The sequence below is a fragment of the Lytechinus variegatus genome, chromosome 2 (assembly GCF_018143015.1).
Source record: "Lytechinus variegatus isolate NC3 chromosome 2, Lvar_3.0, whole genome shotgun sequence".
NCBI lineage: Eukaryota > Metazoa > Echinodermata > Echinoidea > Temnopleuroida > Toxopneustidae > Lytechinus > Lytechinus variegatus.
Window position 1 is genome coordinate 83,418,270 of NC_054741.1, and position 21,156 is coordinate 83,439,425.

Below are 21,156 nucleotides of genomic sequence, written 5' to 3' on the forward strand. Positions count from 1 at the left end.
AAGATCAAAGTTTATGATCATGAACCTAGGCAGCAGTTATGTTCATCAGCTTCATTCATGCATTATTTTATGGTTTCCTGATATGAGAGCCATTTCATATAGCTGTTCTTAAAATGTCCACATGATTTTATACACAACTAATGGCCTGTTCTTGTGCTGATTGAAATACCCCTTTTCTTCTCATTTTAGCACAGTAGGCGTGAATTTCCATAACCCTTGTCAAATTTTGACGAATAACAAACTTTGCAATCTTGTTGTCAACAACAAGAGGATGATGAAGAAATGTTAATGGAATTATGATTTTCATGATATATAACTAAGCATTAATTTCATCTATCGTTCCTATCAGGTATGGAGGTAGCAGCTTATTTATCAGATAAAGCAGCTAGTATTACAGTCATAGGTAGAGGGTCAGCACCATACAAGGCTTCATTAGGGGAGAAAGTAGGCAAGGCATTGCAGAAGGTATGTGTCATTGTCGTTTTATCTTTGAAGTGAATTGAGTAATCAATTACCAGTATATCCCTCAGGATAACCACCCCCCATAGCCTTTCTGATCATATCAGCCACTAAGAATCATGTGCCATAAAGTGTAGTCTGATTGTTCTTATAAGTTTTCTTTTCTTTGCCTTTTCAACATCATTGACGATAGTTGATGATTTTATGTAGTCATATGTTTGTTTCAATATTTCATATGAAGAGAATCTTGTACAATATAGTACAATAAATCAGTGAGTCTGTGATTCAAAGTCTTATATCTGCCTTTATTCCCAATGGACAGGGGTGGTCAGATTCACTTCACGCTGCTGTCACCCTTCCCGCCTCCCTTCACTTAGCTCGATTCCAACCATGGGTATTAATACATCATTCAGTCTACCCATCCCCCATCCCCTCCAAACAACAGGTTTCCTTATCAAATCTACGCCCTTGAACCACACCCTCCTCTCCTTGATGCTTTCATGTCCTCTGAGCATAGTGTTCATAGTGTCTTAGCATAGTGTTCCACCGCGTTCTAGCGTCCTTTGGCAAGACGTTAATCCACACTTTGCCACTCTCGACCCAAGTGCTAAATGGGTACCCGGTAAGATGCGAAAGATATTGTATGTTTGATTTTGCCAGCGCCATAATGAGGCTGCGATGAATGCAAGGAATGCTCCCCAGGGAGTGGAAATTGTGCACTTTTCGTGCGGGATTGAAATGAATCCAATGACCAGGGTAATAATATGCTGCAATGCGCCTTGAGCCATTCTGGGAAAAGCGCTTTATAAAAATTGGCTTTTATTATTATGTTGATTATTTCATCTTTTTCCAGCTTGCTGAATCAAAAGGGGTCCGATTTGTAATGGAGAACGGTGTGTCAGAGTTCAAAGGTGAAGGGGGCAGACTGAAGAAGGTCATCCTCAAGGACGGCCAGACGATAGCTGCAGACGTCTGTGTCTTAGGAGTAGGCGTTACCCCGGCAACAGACTTCCTCAGTGATAGTGAATTAAAGATGACAGATCGAGGGGCAGTGTGTGTAGACAAGGTAGGTATTAATATGGTCCTAAGCTGAATGGTGTAGTAGGGTGGGGGGGGTTACAAAGCACTAGAAAGTCCACAAATGTTAAACAGACGAATAAACTTGTCAACCACAGCAAAAAGTGCATTAGCCAAGGATCAGCTTCAAGTATCAACAAGGGTCCCACAACATGCCAATCTGCAATCAAGAGCAAATATTCAAATGTCAAATCTGATTAATTAATAATATTGAGCTTGTTGAACAAAGATCAATGAACTTAATTTGAAATATCATTGTGTGATTGATTGAAAAAATTATGTTCTGTTTTTCAAAACTGTTATAGGTCATTGGTCAAAATTCAGGGAAATCCCATATGTATGCATCGAAATTCTATAAAATACATTTCTTTGGCTTTTTAATTGAGTTATGTAAGTTCAAGAAATCTTTGGGTTTATTCCTCTGCTTAGTATGATTCAATTTTCTCTGTATATTTAATCTGATACAGTACATGAAGACCAACAAGACTAATATCTATGCAGCAGGAGATATTGCATCATTTCCTTTAGCAATGGCTGAGAACAGAGAGGTCAATATAGGTCACTGGCAGATAGCTCACGCACATGGTAATGTTCAATTTCATTTTGTTTCTTCATAACATTCGAGAAAGGGCTGTGAAAGAAATTTATAATCAATTGCAAATATTGATAGCTCAGTTTAAACTATAAGGAAACAATTCATACCTCTGCAAACGCAACAGATCAGTAGTCAGTTGCAAACAATTCAATTGCAAGACTTGCGGTTGATTTTAAGACCTAAATTTGAATTTCAAAATTTCAATGGATTGTAAGTTTCTTGTAATGCCCCTTCTTCAGTCATGAATTTAAGTTAACCAGTGCATCACCATTTCATACATCTTTGAGCATTCTGGTTCCAGAGTGTATTATACTCATGAGAACTGAAGATGCCAAATTTATTTCACAGCAAGTCAAAGTGGTAGATTGACCACTGTTTGTGAGAATGGAATGTTCTGAGATTTTATACCCTGGCTCTTGTGGAGTTTATATTACCTTGCATGCGATTCTTCAACTCATCTTTGATTTGTTTCAATTTGCTTGTTTTCATCTTCAAATGTTTGGAGACATAGGATAATTAGCATCCTGGCTCTTCTTATTTATTGGAGTTTCCTTGACTTTGCTTGCCCTACATTAACTTATAATTATATATGATTTTCATGTTTGTTCGTTTGTTTTTTTTAATTTGAATTCTTATCATTTGCTGATGCTGTATTTATGTTGCGCAACAAGGTTAACAGACTCACTCTACTTGCTCTTGTCCATTTATCTATTACAAAGTAAGAAATACAGAAGAGTTTAAACAAGTCGACCTTCTCTAAGTCCATTATTCTTTAAGTGAAATTAATTTTTGACACTAGATTTGGCAAAGCATGTCTCTTCTATGAAGAATTTCGATATTGTTCCTGGAAACCCGGACCTGCCATTCAACAGTGATGCTGAACTTATTGACAGTATCAATAATACTAACAATCATAATATTAGAATCATAATATTTGTTTGATGATTCATACTGCTGTTCTAAGTGCACTGTGTTCTGTCTACACAATTGGCAACAGGAATCTAAAACATATTTGGTTAATAAAAATACTTAGCCACCATGGATGGTGTCATGGTTTTTTTATAAGGGGGGGGGGTGCAAGACTACTCAGAGGTGACATCAATTTCTCGATAGAATAACTGTGGTTATATAGAATTGCATGACTCAGACCTTCTCCTTTATACTCGTTTCTTTCCCTTTCTCCCTGTTTTTCTTCTATTTTTTCACTACTTGAAAATCCCCCCCCCTGCACTGACCCAACCTACATTTGAAAATGATAGCAAACTAACAAGCAATATGAAAATGGAAACTTAAATGCGAACATGTTCTCAACATTAAAGAAGAACATTGAAGTCATACTCTTTTAAAATCATTATTTTTGTTCATATTTCATGGTTTGATTGTGAATGAGATGAAATTTTTATCTCCAGTGCATGTTTTGCTTTATTTAATTAACATTTTCTTTTAGATTATTTTCACCACTTAACATTAGAAACAAGACTGACAGATTGTTTGGAGTGATTTCAATTTTTCTGGTAATTCCAGTTTTCAATTGCTAACCCCCCCCCCAAAAAAAAAAAACCTAAATCTCCCATTCACTCAATCAATTCAAATTTAATTTTTTTTTTTGCAAAATTGAACAATTTTATTCATAACAGGCTCAAAGAATAAACTGCTTATGTGATACATTCTATCAATTTTTATTCTCATATTAATTGCTCTTATTGTTTTTTGTTATTTATCAGTTTTCCTTTAATCTTCTCAGTCTGAGCTAGTTATTGACAACTATTCATTTTATTTCTAGATTTCATTATTTTCATCACAATTCATTGCAATTTTTTTTCTGTGCTACTTTCTCTTTATCCATTCTTTTCTTTTTGGAAATTTTCTTGTTTTATTTCTTCTTTACTCTATTATGCCACATCATTGATTAATACATATCATTTTTTTTCTAAAGAAAGTGTCCTTACAAATTTGGTGACCATATTGTAAGCGAACTTTAATCGTTATAAAATCAAGTGCGAAATCTTTGATGCTATTTTTAGTGAAAATTGAATAAATTTCAAAGTAATCTCTGAAAATAGTCTCACTGTTCTTATTGTATTAGTTATTTCCCCTTACATTGGAATATTAGAACACAAGTTTTCTTCTCTGTGTTTGACTGAATAAAACCCTATGATCTTCCACTTAAAAAAGATAAGAGTAAGGCCCGTTGCACTTACAAACTGGAATCAAGAGAATTGGCAGGAATGAAAATAAAATCAGGAAAAATTTTTAGGGAGATTTCACCCAACTGGATCTCAATTCTCAAATATGGTAAATTGACCAGGGGACTCATCACCTACTAGTCTTCTGATAGATGAAATGAGCTGCAAATGAGTTGAAATTAAAATTTGTTCTTTGTTCATTCAAATAATTTTCTATTTCTTTCTTCATCCCATCCATCATAACATTGTCACCACTCATTCAATCATTACATTTTTCATTTCCTTTCTTCAATCAATCAGTTATTTTTTTTCATTTTCTTTCTCCGTTCAATCATGAAATTTTCCTAGTGAGTTTTCATTCTTCATTCAATCGGTCATAATTCCCCCCATTTTGATTCTTCATTCAATCAACATTTTTCATCTTCATTCCTCATTCAATGAAACGTAATGTTTATCATTTCCTTCCTCCTCTCAAATTGGTCATAATTTTTTTCAATTTTATACTCAAATCAATCACATCTTCTCTCTTCATTTAAATCAGTCGTAAGCCTCTTTTCAATTTCACTCTTCATTCAAGCAACCAACATTTTGCACTCCTCATTCAAGTAATCAGAACAATCTTTTCCTTTATTCAATCTCATTCTAGCATTCCTTCGTGTTTCTTCAATCAGACAGTATATATTTTTCCTTTTATCTCCTCAGTCAAGCAACCATAACTTTCTTTGAATTTCAATTCTCATTCAATCAATCATATTTTCTACTTTTTTTAAATATATATTTATCCATCATTCATTCAATTAGCATTTTCTTTTCATTTTTGCTGCTTAGTCAATCAATCTATTAAATTTAAATTCTTTTACACTATTCTTTCAACCAATCACGTAAATTTAAAAACAATGTCACTCCCATTTATTCTATGATTTCACTCATAATCAATCATCCACTTTGCACCATACAAAAAGAGCCATTGAAAATATGAATTCTGTATAAGATAAACTTATATTATACAAAACCTCTTTGAACATGTTGGCACTTGGCAGTACTGATTACATTTTCATACTATACACATAACAGTAATAAAATAAACAAGAAAATAATCTTAACAATATCAACAGCTTTCTTGTAAAAAGAAAAAAGTATAAAAGTATACAAAATAAAGGGCAAACAGATAAGTTACCAAGTATATTTCTAAATATCCTCATGATTGATAAGCTGTTCGCAAGACAGGATAAAGTTGTATCAAAGATCATGTGAGCATTTTTCCTTGCATTTTTAAGTTATTTTTGGATTGGGAGAACAAATAACCTTGTACATGCATGTATAACATCTTATCGTCCAAATTGTAATGTTTCATAGGAAAACATTTTAAAACATATCAAAGCTTTCTAAACATTTCTCGGCAGTGGTTTTCAGAATTCTAGGAAGAACAAGTTACTCCTACAAGACATCTTTATAGATTAGCATTTTCAAAGTTTCTGATCTCGTGCAGTTCAATTCAATTCAAGAAAAAAAGCACATTGGTAAGTTGAAAGGTGTGCATGTCAAGCGAGTACAAAGGCACAAAAGTAGTCGCAATAAAAACAAGTACATGTCAGAAGATAAAAAAAAATAACCTCACTAGTAAAATGGTTACAAACTATCGAAGTATACAAACTATAGTTTCTTTTGCATGCTTTTTCATTTTAAGATCATGGGGGCATTACAAATACCTGAAATGTTCTCAGGTCAACATTTCAATGTACAAGTAAAAAACAGAGATAATCACTTTCAAAAAATGTCGATGTCACATGAATAAATGTTGGAGACCAATATCATTAGTGTTCAGTTCTGTTCAGACTATCCATACACGTTCATGAAGAGAAGCAAAGTTTTTCTCTTATCAAGTCTAATGAAAACAAGATTCATGAAGTCTTGTCGAAAATCTCGGATCCAACACTGTCCACATCTTGGTAAATATCGAGTACTTCTGTTACAGCAATCCACGCTGAATCATCGCTGAGACAAGATCTGATGATTGATGTAGAAAGAGGAAGCAGAAGCCGAGAAACACTAGAAGAACTAATCCCACGATCAGACAAACCAGGTACAATCTCCAAGAGCCACAGTCGTAGGGTTTTAAGAGTTGTTGATTCAAGCTCTTCCTGTGCGACTTGCTGGAGCTGGCCTTCCCCAAACTTTGCCGTCCTGATGAGATCTGTTACAAAGTCTGTGACGATGCCTTCAAGCTCAGGAAACTGAACGCGAAGTGGGATTCGATGAGGTTTGCGAGGAAGTAAGCCGCTCAGGATCTCCCGGATCCTTGGAGACGGGATCGGGATGTCGTTCTTGCTGCTGGCGCTTGCTGGGTGGCTACATGTGGGAGGTGGACATGGTTGAGCAGGAATCGGAGAAGGCAATGGCTCTGATGAGGTAGTGACAGGCTCACAAGGAGTTGAAGTGATAAGGGTCTGCTCATTAGCTGCAGCACCACCAGTTGTTGAATCACACAAGTCATTGTTATTGATGTCACGCATATCATTGTTATTGATGTCAATATGTCCATTCGATCTGGTGGGATACAACGATTGTCGTACAGGGTTTAAGAAACAGCTAAATGGTGGAATGATGTTGTTCGGTAGAGACGGGTTGTTTCCCAAAGAAGGAGACTGAAGAATCTGCGGCGGTGGGTTGGGCGACGGGACGGGCAAGGTCGGGATAGCGGACATGATCGAACCCCAAGTGTTGTTAACGTCCACGGAAGTCTGTTGACTTGGCTGTACGGCTCCAGCATAGTCCATCGCTCCAGCGTCAGGTGTTTGGAGTTCAAAGTCAATCGGTGTTTCTCTCCTCGAGTCGACGACGGGCCAGCTGATCTCTGGTACAGTAGGAGAAACCCATGGAGACAAGCCAGGAGATTGACGATTGTTCATTGTCTGATCAGTAGGTGATGGGTCAGAGTTGAAGAGCCAGCTGAAATCCCAATCGTAGCTGTCGTATCGGCGCAAACCACAGCACTGTCTTGGGGCATAGCCATAGGAAATGGGTGGATGATGGTTGCTGGTTGAAATCACCGAACCAAACTCAGAGTTCAATTCTTTCACGGAAGTCATGCTGAAGAAACTATTAGTTGCGACGTTCGATCAAAAAAGTAGAACGAAATCAATGGACGGATGATTGAGCTTAATTTGAAGTTTATGAAAAGCGTAGAGATAATCCACTCGTTTTATCCTTATTCGCTACCCGTTATCCAACGTGCAAAAGCCAATGGTAGCAATATTGTAAACATACACACGTGGACACACTTAGCTCGTGCCTGGATGCCTCCCAAACAAACATCCTGATTGGTTGACCGCTAACACCATCGTGAGGTGATTGGCTGGTTTATGTCACATGACTCTTGACTGACAGTTCTACAGTGCTTGTCAATCATTCTCGCAGCTTGGACGGAACTTTCCCACAGTAGACTTTTTACATAAACAATGAGAGTTTTGACTCCTAATAGAGATTATCTTTCAGCGAAGCGTAAAGAACAATACAACGTCAAGCCGAAAAGGGGGCGATCGGGAGAGTCGGTAAGATCTTAGACTGTCGGCGTATTTGTCATGTCATAGAATTCGATGAATGCAGACATTTTGGAACTCCCTTCTCGGAGGGTCATTAACATTGTTTATTTACAAGGAGGTTTTGTTCAGCTCTTTGAAAAGAAGGCTTAGGCTCAGGGGAAAAGAAAGAGGGAAAACCTTGGGATTATGACTTTCATGTCACCTAAATAACAATTTGCTGACATTTCAAGTGATCGGATCATTAAGTGAAATGTGAGAAGATATAAAACTCACGCTAATTTCTCTTTGAAGTAAACAGTCGATCAAAAGAATAGATAATCCACAAAAAAACTCTGTTCCTCTCCCCCTCTATCTCTCTCACATTGTCTTTGATTTACTACTTGCCAAATTTGGACCCCGGGACTGAACCTCCTAGGTTCAATGAACACTCCAGGGGCCGCGGATTGGTTTTGAAAGTGTGGGGGGGGGGGGGGTATGAGCAGAAAGTAGGGAGGTTGACCATGCCAAAAAAAAATCAGAATCATAAATGAACTGATGTAAAGATTGATTCATCCAGGAAAAGTCATTTTTCTATCGTAAGAATCATATGGTCGTTTGTCGTTTTTAGCTCATCCGGCCCGAAGGGCGAGATAAGCTTATGTTATGGCGTGGCGTCTTTCGTCCGTCCACAATTTCAAAATGCTACTACTTCGCCTTTTCAAGTCCGATTTCAATTCTGTTTGTTTTATATGATAGCACTAGGTGGGGCATTCAAAACTTCCACACAGAATTTTGAAATTCATTAAATATGCTAATTTATGCGCATTTTTCAAAATTCACAAAAAATGCTACTTCTTTATTTGTTGACCGATTTTGAATTTTTTGCTTCCATCTGGTAGAGCTTCATGAGGTTCACCAATCTTCACAAAATTTTGAAATTTTGACAAGAACAATTTTTTTGCTAATTTATGCGAAATTAATTTATGCATATTTTTAAAAATTCACATTAAATGCTTCTCCTTTCTTTGTTGACTGATTTTGATTTTTTTCTTCTATCTGGTAGAGCTTTATGAGGTTCACCAATCTTGTACACAGAATTTTGAAATTTTGACTAGAACAATAAAATATGCTAATTTATTCGAAATTAATTTATTCATATTTTTAAAATTTCACATAAAATGCTTTTTCTTCTTTAATTGTTGACCGATATTTAGTTTTTTCTTCTTCCATCTTGTAGAACTTTATGAGGTTCACCAAACTTCTACACAGATTTTTGAAATTTTCAGTAGAAAATTACTTATGCTAATTTATGCGAAATTTATTCAGAAATCACAAAAAATGCCTCTTCTTCTTTATTTGTTGACAGATTTTGATATTTTTTCTTCCATCCGGTAGAACTTCATGAGGCCCACCAAACTTCTACACAGAATTTTGAAAATTTTCAGTAGAAAATTATCTATGCTTATTTATGCAAAATGTATTCATAAATCACAGAAAATTCCTCTCCTTTATTTGTTGACAGATTTTTATTTTTTTCTTCCATCTGGTAGAGCTGCATGAGGTTCACCAAACTTGTGCACAAAATTTTGAAATTTTGTCTGGAAAATTATTTATTCTAATTTATGCAAAATTTATTCATAAATCAAAAAAAAATGTTTTTTCTTCTTCATTTGTTGATCAATTTTGGTTATTTTTGTTCCATCTGAGAGCTACCGTTCACCAAGTTTCTACACAGAGTTAAGAAACTTTGACTAGATAATAATTAATACTTAATTCATATGAAATTTATTCATAGATCACAAAAAATGCTTCTATGTCATTTCTTCATCAATTTCAATTCTATATCCTCAATTTATGTCACCAATTATAATTCACTACAGTGTCAACTGGGCTGAAATGAAAATTGTGTTAAATTGTGTTGTGAGATGCCGGATGAGCTCCACATCATTGATGTGCTAGTTGTACACGGCTTTGAAGAAAAACGGGGGGGGGGTAAAGCCAACCAAGCCCCCCCCCCCCCCCCTCAGGCCGATTGCACGACTCCTGCACCCTTCCCCTCCTCTCTCTCTTCTCTCTTCCTCCTTTAAGTCAACACGTCATTTTCTATCTCGTTATTATATGTTAATTATACATATCAATATTATTTTTCTTCGTCATATCTTCTCCTTAGTTGAGACCAGAATCATATACATCTGCCACACTGAGGGTAATTACCAACAAGCCCCAAATTTGTTTTGGTTTAGTGGAACCCGGCCAAGACGTTTAGTTTATTTGTTCAAAGATTGCTTGGAAACTCTCTCTGTAAGCCATTTCATTGTTCTTGGCTAATCTTAGGATATAAGTCCCCGGGAGAAGTCCCCAGCTCGTTAGGGAGATTAGCCTATTCTCAGCCCATGTAAACTCAAAGGCAAATAAAGTTCATCAGGATTAACCGAGTTTGGTAAGGTGGCCTGCTAATTGGATTTTTTTTTTTACTTACTGTAGCTTGTGGGCCTACATTGTATAGTCTCAATAGCAGTTTGTTTTTCATTTCTCTTTATACCGCGCATACAGGTTTTTTTTTACAGGGGTTTTCAAAGTGGAGAGGGGGGCTGACCGTGCAAAAAAAATCACAATCCCATGGTCATTTTTACGTTTTTGTACACGGTTTTTGAAAAAAAAAAAGTGGGGGCTGAAGCCACCCCCCCCCCCGCTTCCGCGGCCCCTGGCATATATGCACTTGTCTAAAATGCTAATGTAAATATACTTGATTATGATATAAATTTAAGGCCCTGAAACATGAGTAGGTACAACGCTACATACAATATCTGTCATAAAGCTTAAACATGGCAAAATACTAAAGCCTTATACATTGGCCGGCCGGCGCACAGGGGTGACCATATGCGCAATATAATGCAGGTTAATGACAATGCTTATAGAATAAAATGTTCATGATTTCCTCTTGAAACATAGATATGTACTGACAGCATATATTGCCTCGCAGCTCAGATTTTTACAAACCTCCACAGAGTTACTAGTTCTCTATTTTATTAGATTTTCTTTTTATCCATGGTCTCGCCTTAAAAATCTTAAATGAAAATATATTGGTCTCGGAATATATAGCAATAGGACTTCTCTTATCTAAATTCTACTCAGTTGATTGTGCATTTATTTTTGTTCCTACTTAGACAACAATGCAGATAACGGGTTGATATTTGTAAAGGAGTTTTACGGTTTCCGAATTTACGCTTTCCGAATCAAGCTGATTTTCGTCTTGGAAATGCACATTTTGGACATATTGCTAGTGCTTTTATCTACGCAGTCAGCCAAAGGATTATTACTTAATCTCTTAATTCGGCGTGTGCTCAGTTGTTTGTTGAGCCCGGTTTCTACGTTAATTCATAGATCGAGTGTATGGATTGATGATGTGAATGGAGGTATAAAACCTTGATAATCATTATCTTGACCAGGAATGTCACTTTGCAGTTTTTACTGGGGTTTTTTTTTATTACCAAGGCTTATAACTTGCAGGTTTCGGGGGGGGGGATCAGCTCTCACATAGGAAAGATTGACTTATTTATTCCACATCTTTATCTCCATTTTCTGTAGACTGCATTGATCATCTCGACTTTTTCCTCTCTCTTGACTCCCCACCATATTTTTTTCTTCTGCATCTTATCCCATCATATTTTTTTTCTTGCATCTTTTTCATTTTTATCTCCCTCATCTATCGCTTCACTCATGGATATAGGAGTGTCTCGTCCTTGGATCCCAATAGGTCCTCAATATGGGGAAGTGTTTTCTTCTATTCCAAAACCCCATCTCTCTATTCTTGTTCTTTTCTGTGGTCATCTCGACTTTTTGCTCACTCTCGTTTTTTCGACGCTCTTGAAAAAAGCGTCGAAGAGTTTTGTTTCGATGTCGTGTGTTTCTTTTCACCCTTTTTATTTTTTCCGTTTCCTTTCCCTCTAATTTTCCTTTTCTTTCTCCTTTCAACCTTTTCCTGCCCCCCCCCCCCTCTTTATTTTCTCTCCCCTCTCCTTTCGTTTCGCCCTTCCTTTCCTCTTCCTCTCTCTTTCGTTTTCTCTTTTTTGTTCTTTCCTTCATTTTTCTCTCTCTCCATTTCCCTTTTTCTCTCTTTTCCCCTTCCTTCTCTCCCCTCTCCCTTCAATTCCTTCTTTGTCTCTCTCTCCCTTCTTTCCAAATGAAAATTAGACCATGATTAGCCCAGCTGGCTATTAGACCAAGTGGTAATTAGACTAATTGAGAATTGGACTAAGTGAGTTTAGCCCGAATGTTGTATGCCCGTCTAAAGATTAGACCAAGTGATATTAGACCAACCGTCAGTAAAACCTCCCAATCATGTCCATACTCCACCTCCTTTCGTCCTCTCTCCATTTCCAGGCTCACCCACATCTGCTCTTCCTCTTCTCATTTCTCTTCGCATTCTATTTATTTATCTTTCGTCAGGTCCCCCCCCCCCTCACCGACTATTTAAAATCTTTTCAACTAAATGTTGATATACATTTTAGAATACATCTTTCTATTTGCCTAATGCCCCCCCCTTGTATCGAAAGAAAATAGTTGCTCAAAATTTCACGCTAAGTGGGTTTTGTTGTCCCAAGAGTGGACAACAATCTTGACCGGAAGTTTGGATTATTCCAAGAAAGCTTGGCAGCTATCCAACTATTCTATTGTTAACGTGGATTATGGGCTGCGGCGTGCCGATTTTCAAAGGATTAGTTAATCCATGAACCTATGGTTAATCCAGCGTGTATACACAGTGTTTTGAGGAATCCAGTGTTTATTACCAAAGTAGAGTTCCACTTATCATGATGCTAATGGATGTGATTTAACTGAATAATGAAGGGTTTAAACCTACTAGGATAAACAATGAAAGAAAATCGATTTGATATTGTTGACAAAAAACGTTTATTAACCATGATAACAAATAGTTGAATATAACAGCACGAACGAGGTCAAAACTACAACTACAGAACACCTATCTACTGTTGGTTTCTATTGTACACGTAACAAGTGATTGGCGTATCACCACAATATTGTATGAAAACAAAACAAAAATAGTCAAGCCTTGAAGTAGGAATGTTAGCCTTCTTCATAAAGGAGTTTGGAAACTTTGCCCCAAAAGTATCAATGATTATGCATTTAATCAATACCAAAGTTTCCTTGGAAGTTACAATACTGACAAAATGACATTCAATCCTAAATTTTATGAAACTGGTTCCTTGGCCCAATGACTAACAACAAGCAGAAATACCTTCTTATAAAGCCAGACAGATTATTCATTCTTATGTAAAACAGAGCAAGAAATGATCAATAAGAAGTCTAAACTTGCAAGGAAATTCATTCGGCACCGTTTCGATGAGGTCCACTCGTTGACAGACGAACATAATTCCTGAAAGTTCGATTTCTTATTCATAATTTCTTCATCTGTTCCCATCTTATATTGTTGCCTGAATGAGACCGAAAACCAACACTAGGTAATGAATTTAATAAGAACACTTCTGTAACTCCTTTTCGCTTAAGCCAGTATTCAATCTAGACAAAACATTACAAACGGGTTTTATGAGATTTAGAGCATAATTCTAAGTATCATTACTAAATGCAGTCAGAAAATGGCATATGATGTATACATTACGTCGTATCATTTGTGGGAGGAGTGCACCTTCACATGATAATATACGTATAGGCCTTTGAATGTAAAAACCTGTCAATCCTCATCCCATTATGCACCCCTACCGACAGGAATTGTGCAGCCCTCTTCGCGTAGGCTTACAAGACCAATGCTTATTCATTTTACTTTCATTTTATTTTTTTTTCAAACCGATCACCATCACTTTTTCAGGCACATTAGAAATGAACTGCATTATCGTCAAACAGTCCGACAGACGTACAAGACGAGAACAACATATTTTTTGTCACATACTTGAACAAGAATTGACTCGCAAACGTTGATCTGGTTCGGTGATTTTAAAGTATATGATCGAAATCAATAAGCAAGCAACCACGCCCACCCTCCCCCAACAAAAAGGGGAAAATAAACAGATTTACCTCTTAAGGCAACGCGTGAACGTTTTATCATGAGAGCTGTTCAAAACGTTATGCATAATTTTTCCGAACAACTGAAATATGAGCTATAGCTTATTGAGCTATATTATAATTGACTAAATGCTTCAAGAGCATAGAACGAAGGTTTGCTGATAATTCTGTGTTAAATGAGGTCAGTCAAATACATTATTTGACTGATGTGTTTGGCACCGTGCATTCATACATTAGGTTACAAACAAAATCCTTTGGAAACTGCTAAAAACAAAAGAAAGAAAAAGGAGAGGTGAATGCCGGTCTGCAAAGTTTCAACGAATCATATTGTTATAAGAATTGTTTGAAATAATATGTTTCAGCATTGATACATCAACGGCGGTATATGGGCCTGGGTCGAGATACATTCTAACATTTTTACTTTTTTAAGCGTTGAGATGTAACGTGAAATGCCCTCCCTGGCTATGTAAAATGACGATCTCAGAATACATTTTTTTATCGTACAATATTGCAATTCGAATAGGGTAAAAGATAATACTGATGACTGAGTTATTACAAATTGCACATAAGTATTGTAGTATATAATTGTGGCAAATATTAGTTATATTGTTAGATAATGCAACGATTTGGCAATAGCCCGAGGCTAATCTAGTTTTTTTAGGGGGGCGGGAGGGGCTTGTCCCCATATCTAATCCTTATTCTTAGCAAATGGTTTTTGGTCATCCCCCACTCAATCATAGATCCACCCCTGGCTTATGGTGAAGTCTATTGAATTATCACAATCATCTTTTTCATTTTACTATAATATGCGTTATTTAAAGAGAATTCGTGGGTTCATCTCGTAAGTTACTAAAATGTCATTTTACTTTCGACTCATCACAACTAGCTTCCTATGCTCTTTAAATCTGAATATTTCCACTGACCCGTAAGTTCCTTTATAACAACGATCAGTGGACCTCCCCTTCAAAAATGGAGTAAATTGCCGAAATATTCAGCAACAGCAACAATTCATCAACGACCTTTCAGCTAGTTCAGCAATCGGCGATTGAATTCGACGCCACTCTGCGGATGTTAGCAGAACATGAAGTATATTCACGAAGTTATTACAAAAACGCGAACATCGACCCCAGCGATCTTATGGAAATGTTGGATGCGAAAAGGCACCTAGTATGTTATCTTTAGGGTGTTTTGGTCATCATCTTCGTCGATGACAATGACGTAATCACCTTCGCTATCATCACATCTCACGCGGTCATCGTTGGAGGGATCATTGGCCGAATCGATTTCCACAGAGCGTTCTCCATAATCAGCTGGTCTAGGTGAATGGAATGATTCCGTGACGTTGCTCAAACTTTTAACTTCATCTTCTGCGATACCATGTGCTTCCATGAGTGACTGGAACGATGAGTCGCTGGTTGAACCGTTGTCATTGGAGTATTTTGAAGCTGTTGAACCTAACTTTGGTTTCGCGTCGTTACCAAGTGATCGATCGGCGCTTTTCACTTTCTTAGACGCCTTTGATCTGACCCTCGCCTTAGGAATGGTGTCCACCAATTTCATGATGGACAGCAAGACTGGTTCAGCGGGTTGCTTCGCATCAGAACCAGCAGTATTGTTCACGTAGCGTAAGGACGAAACCACAGGATCTTGTGGAAGCTCAGTGGTGTTTCCTTCTGAGTTTGAATCTAGCGCCCTCTCAGCTAGCTTCATCAGCGAAATTGACGCCTCTCCCATCGTAGATGTCTTGGTTGTTTCTGTCTGATCAAAGCCGACTTTGTTGGGCATGTTCTTTGCCTGACGGATTAGTCTTCTAATTACGCTCAAGCTGATACCGCCGCGATCTTTGATCCCAGGAACGCTTTCAATGACGATCTTGCGAATATGCTCCGCAGTCAGTGTTGTGGAAGAGCTGGTCTGTGATTAAAACAAATGTACGAGAAGGGAGGAAAATCAAGTAGATGTCAAACTTGACCATGCAGTTGCATATTTATTGGCGGTATTGCCCCCATAACCCCTATCTATACCGTCTGTCATTTTTGCTTGGCGTTGTACCCTATTTATTACATCTCTCATTGTCGCCTTCTCAATCTTCAATCTCTCTGGATTCAAGGAAAATGTATAATCAGAACACTTCATAATTATACTTTTGATTTCGAAACAATTTAAAAGCAGACAACAAACTAATAATGCATTGGCGGACGCTTAAGAAATGTAAATGTATTTGGAAGCCCACTATTAAATGAGTCCGCTTGAATCGCATCAAAATGAAAATGCCTCATCAATTTGGAAAGCTTTAATTATTCCTCAGTAGAGTGCAATCTGCTGTGATTCAGTTATCATGGAATGTATCTAGTAATACCCTGAATATAATACAAGGCAAAGTCAGAAGTGGAATGTTAAAAAAAATGTATTGTTTTCAATTAATGTCTCCACTTGTTTTGATATGCAAAGTGTGCTTTTATGTTGACCACGTTCAGTGAATGTTTTGGAACAAAACGCCAACGGTTAAATGAATTTCTGAATATTCAAATCTTTAAAAATGAAATAAGTAGTAGTATTTCAAACGGGGTTGATCGTTGAACTCTATTTCAAACCATTAATGTGCAAATACCTCAACGCATCCTTTAAACGATCTGGAATTTATGACTGAAAACCACAAATTTCATTTGATTTTTTATATTGCTATATATTTCTCAGGACTGCACATTTCCATGATTACTGACACATCATTGTCATACGAATAGTCACACATTCCAATGATATAGGACATACAACTCAACTTTTTTGTATTTTGTTTGCATTTCGGGAATCGGGATAGTTCGGTAGACTTGATTCTTCACTGATATTAATATTAAGTACGAAATAGATAGCACCGGCGTATAACGTACTTTGTATTTAATAAGTAAAAAATCCTGAATTATAAATCACTGATTTTTTTTTTAGGGACGAAATTTATCTGACATCTTTTAAACAGTATACAATCCGACTACAACGCAATTTTACTAGATCTGAGAAATATTTTTTCATATTCACTATGAATTTAGTGATATTTCCCTTCTCTCATAATAAATAGTGAAATCATTTATTATTTGAAGTTTGGCGTCGAAGAAAACTGCTTTCTGAAGGCAAGTAATGTGGTCGGAGTAATACCCAAATCGGCTTCAATTCGCAGCCAATGATGAATTCGAAATTATTTGATTTCAAAATTTCGATTTTAGTATTCATTCTAAAGGTTGGATATATATATTTAAAAAAATCCTTTGAAAATCGGATCGCAACGGATAATGGAGTGTGCGCCGAGATGCAAGTATGGTTACAACCTTTGGTTACCACTTAATGCATTCATGATAGTTACATCTGGTTGGCATGGTTACCGTCGAACGGGGTAGGGATGTTGGTCAAGACTTTCTCTCACCGAATGCCCACGAAAACTTTATTAGAATTCATCGCTTTGCTTTGATTTTTTTATCCTTTCAGTAATTTTTTATTGCCAGTAAACTTTTTATGACCATATCAACAAAATGTTAATGGACATTGATTCTATTTTTTACTTTTCACTGAAAGAGTATCAAAATAGGCTTATACTAGTACTTGGTAAATCTAGTATCTTTTTGTTTTAAGAGATTAAAAAGGACTCATTGTGAAAAAAAAAATCGCGTGCCGATAAGGGGTCTCTTCATAAAAATGGGATGCTTTCCCCATCAGTTCATTTTATTTTCCCCAAGTACTTCAGGTACGAATAAATAAAACTTTATTTTGAATGTAAAAATTGTAATTAGGTGATATATTATAATTACCTGCGAATAGTTGATGCACCAAGCGACTGCAGGCAAGAGATCAGGGAATTGGTCTACCAAACGTCCTCCCTGGTGTGGAACCCTCTGTCTTTTAACACGTTGATCATCTCCAGAATTGAAGGGACTACCGTGGTCATCAACCTCGCCATCAACCATCATATCACGGGGCAAAGGGCGCTGAGGGATCGGCATGCGAGGAAATTGTTTATCCATGACTAAATTGCCAATCCCGTGGAAGAATCCTGAGGGTGGCTGGGCGTGGTGCATGGGGGACATCATCATCGGATGGTGGTGGTACCCTGGCCTTGGTGGTGAAGGGCCAGGATCGTTTCCAAACGAGGCCGGGAAGAGATACTTCGGGAGAGAATGATGGGAGGGGTATTCAGGTGGTGGATATGGAGGGATATTGGACGGACCATATACAGTGAAGTTTGGTTGTTGATCAACATCAGGACGCCTCGGGTAGACCCCAGGGTATATGCGAGGATAGATATCACGATATTGTGTGGTTTGTTGCTTGCTGGTGGCAACATCAATGGATGGAGAGTTCTCTAGATTTTGCGAGGAAGATCCATCCAGTATACCATAGTTCTGGGAGGAAGTAGGAGAAAGTGGTGCAGGCAAAGATGTTTGGGAACTGTCTGCCTCTGCCTCTGAAACCGAATTCATCGTCGCTGGTGTTGCAGGTTCAAGTTCATTGCCCTCATTGACAATGCCTTTCTTGACTAGAGTGGATAGCCAATCAGATGGGACAACCTCTATTGGATACACCGGACCCTGTTGTTCATTGGAAAGAGACTTCGGATCATTTACAATGGGTGTGGTAGACAACGAACTGGTAGAAGATGAACCAACATCCACGCCCTCATTCGCAGGTGATGGCAAGGAGGTTTTCAAGCTAGAAGATGTCATAGGTTGGAAATGACCTGGGCAAACCAACGGAGAATTCAAGCACATAGTCGATGACGTACCCGTGGAAGAAAACTGATCTGGTTTTGTGTTGTGAAGTAGATCAGGCATTTGATACACGTTTCCATTGTAATCTGGTGATGAGACTGAGTTGAAGCCATGACATCGGCAGTATTGAGGACATGGTTTCACCGCTTCCATAGGTGACATGAAGATGGGCAAAGTGTTCATGGTAATCGGAGTCGAAGTTGGCATCGGGCTTGGCAACGATGACGATACTTCATATCCATTCACACCAAATCCTGGTTTATCGTGAGAATATAAATCTCTACCTGTGTCGATGTTGATATTATTATTCAATGATGCATTATTTTCATCCTCTCCATAGTTCAACATCAGGTTTCTAAAACGCCCATGACTGTTGACTTCTTGAACAGGTACGTTGCATGGCACTGACAACAAATAACCCGAGCCACATTCACCGAGATTGCCATGCCTCAAGTTAGGGCTACATGTAATTCTGTGATTGGTGAAAGTTTGGTCCGACGCCTCGGGCTCAGCTGTCAGATAACCCGGTCCGCTCCTCACGGCGTTATTGGAAAGCAAACTGCGCAACTTTGATGGATGAGAAGAGGATTCGCAATCCACAGTCACAGACTCTGACATCGTTGAATATTAAATCTTTAGACTTAGTCAATCTCAAAATATAATCAAGATAGGGTCTATGTATCCCTATGTATCAGGTAGTCGTTCGTCAACTTCAAAAAGACGAATACCACTTATCGGTGAATGTCAAATCAAAACAAAAGTTTACTTTTACTTCAGCTCAGACACTGATGATGCATGCTGCGTTGACAGTGCGTGTCTACGTTGGCGATTGTGTATTTTGGTTACTGGGCCAGGCCCATGCACATACAAATTATTATACACGTGGTTTTACGTATTAGAGTGTGCCATTTGAGAGAGAGGGGGAGAGAAAGAATGAACGAGATGTTGCGCAATACGACTTTATACAAGGTACCCCGAAGAGAGAGTAGGCCTGGAGCTATTCTGTAATAGCTCTATGATCTCTTTCACGTACCCTCTTATCTAGGGAGCTTGGTTCACCACTGTTCCCCCAAATAAAGCGTTTTTTTTAGCTATCAAGGGATTTTTAGTTAAATTGTAGGGACACGAGCTCCATTTAGTGCTGATAAGCCTGTTGATTCCATAGTTCTGTCAGTCGTTGGAATGGATGCAATAATTTGTACATCTTAATTGTAAGAATTGTTTTGCGTTAGGAAACAATGATAGATTGTTTGTTACCAGTCCTAATTCAGCGTAGCGGGATCTTTGGTGATTTATACTTCGGAATGTGACCCCTTTCACATTCGTCTTACTTTACTTCCTGTCCTGAGTGATAAAGGCCTACATTGTTAAATTCAGGTTTTGTCCTGGGGGCCACTTCCATTCACGAGTGGATACCATGCGCGACCATGGGACTCGAAAAGCACCCTAAACACGTATTTTCCATGCATATACCATGGAGCTAATAGCTCTATGCATATACTGAAAATGCACCCCAAAACCCTAGTATTGGAAACAAAACGATACTCATGGCAAGTATTCCCTGAATTGAACCCCTAAAGCCGGTCGTCGGTTTTACCTTTACCTACATCATTGGGTTTAGTACAGCCCATAGTTATTATCTCTATGGTACAGTCCCACCTCCAACACCTCGCACAATCCAATCGTACTCTAAACACACGTTGTGTTGACTCGGGGCAAAAACTACATCCTTTATAAAACATTTAAGTCTTTGATTTTTATACCCTCGCAAATTTGACCCCGGGGGCCACTTCCATTCACGAGTGGATACCATGCGCGACCATGGGGTCTCGAAAAGCACCCTAAACACGAAATTTCCATATTCTGAAAATGCACCCCTTAACAAGTATTGGCGTGTGAAACCCTACCCTTAACAAGTATTGGAAACAAAACGATACTCTTGGCAAATATTCCCTGAAATGAACCCCTAAACAAGTACAGGAATGTTTTATTGTTACGGGTCCTTCGGTCGTCGGCTTTACCTTATTTGGTTTAGTACGACCCCACCTTCTACACCTCGCGCAAATCGGACTCTAAACACGAAGTGTTGGGCAAAAAGGACATCCTTTACATAGGCGGATCCAGCTTTTGGCGAAAGGGGGGGCGCACTGCCGAGCGGCGCACATATTTTTGCACTTCACCGGCGCCATAAAAGAAAATGTTGAAAAAGAAAAGGGGTAATGCCTGACCCTGTCAAAACACGCACACGCACACACACACACATGCATATATATATATATATATATGACTCATATCATATAGATATACATGACTCATGAGATAGAGACACATATTTCACCGACAAATTAATGCGAGCGCGAAGCGCGAGCTGAAATTTTTAAAGTATACTGACCTGAAAACAGGAAAAAGGTGCCTGTTTAGGACTGTTTGTAGTAACTCATGAGGAGGATACATATCTCACTACACAGATAATGCGAGTGCCGAGGGCGAGCTGAAATTTACTTATATTCTGACCAGAAAGCTTG

At 38.0% G+C, this 21,156-nt stretch overlaps 2 protein-coding genes across 3 annotated transcripts in view; one reads left to right on the plus strand and one right to left on the minus strand.

Moving 5' to 3' along the window:
* The window catches only part of LOC121409300 (apoptosis-inducing factor 3-like), a 51,191-nt gene that overhangs the window by 21,395 nt on the left and 8,640 nt on the right, over positions 1-21,156 (plus strand). For both annotated transcript variants that reach the window (XM_041601217.1, XM_041601218.1), the window contains exons 12-14: positions 350-465; positions 1,313-1,525; positions 2,004-2,121. In XM_041601217.1, coding sequence (XP_041457151.1) covers positions 350-465; positions 1,313-1,525; positions 2,004-2,121 — 447 coding nt within the window. The remainder of the gene's footprint in view (positions 1-349; positions 466-1,312; positions 1,526-2,003; positions 2,122-21,156) is intronic.
* LOC121409299 lies at positions 12,733-19,484 on the minus strand. The gene is made up of 2 exons (XM_041601216.1): positions 17,675-19,484; positions 12,733-15,791 (listed from the first exon to the last, which is right to left on the minus strand). Exons 1-2 carry the CDS (start codon positions 19,247-19,249, stop codon positions 15,042-15,044), a joined length of 2,325 nt encoding a protein of 774 aa, XP_041457150.1. The 5' UTR covers positions 19,250-19,484; the 3' UTR covers positions 12,733-15,041.

Bases quoted from the DNA above. Each gene is read 5' to 3' on its own strand.
- LOC121409299 (XM_041601216.1), bottom strand. From the start codon at position 19,249: ATGTCAGAGTCTGTGACTGTGGATTGCGAATCCTCTTCTCATCCATCA. The intron at 15,792-17,674 runs GTAATTATAATA...TTTTAATCACAG, and splicing joins GGTGCATCAACTATTCGCAG to ACCAGCTCTTCCACAACACT.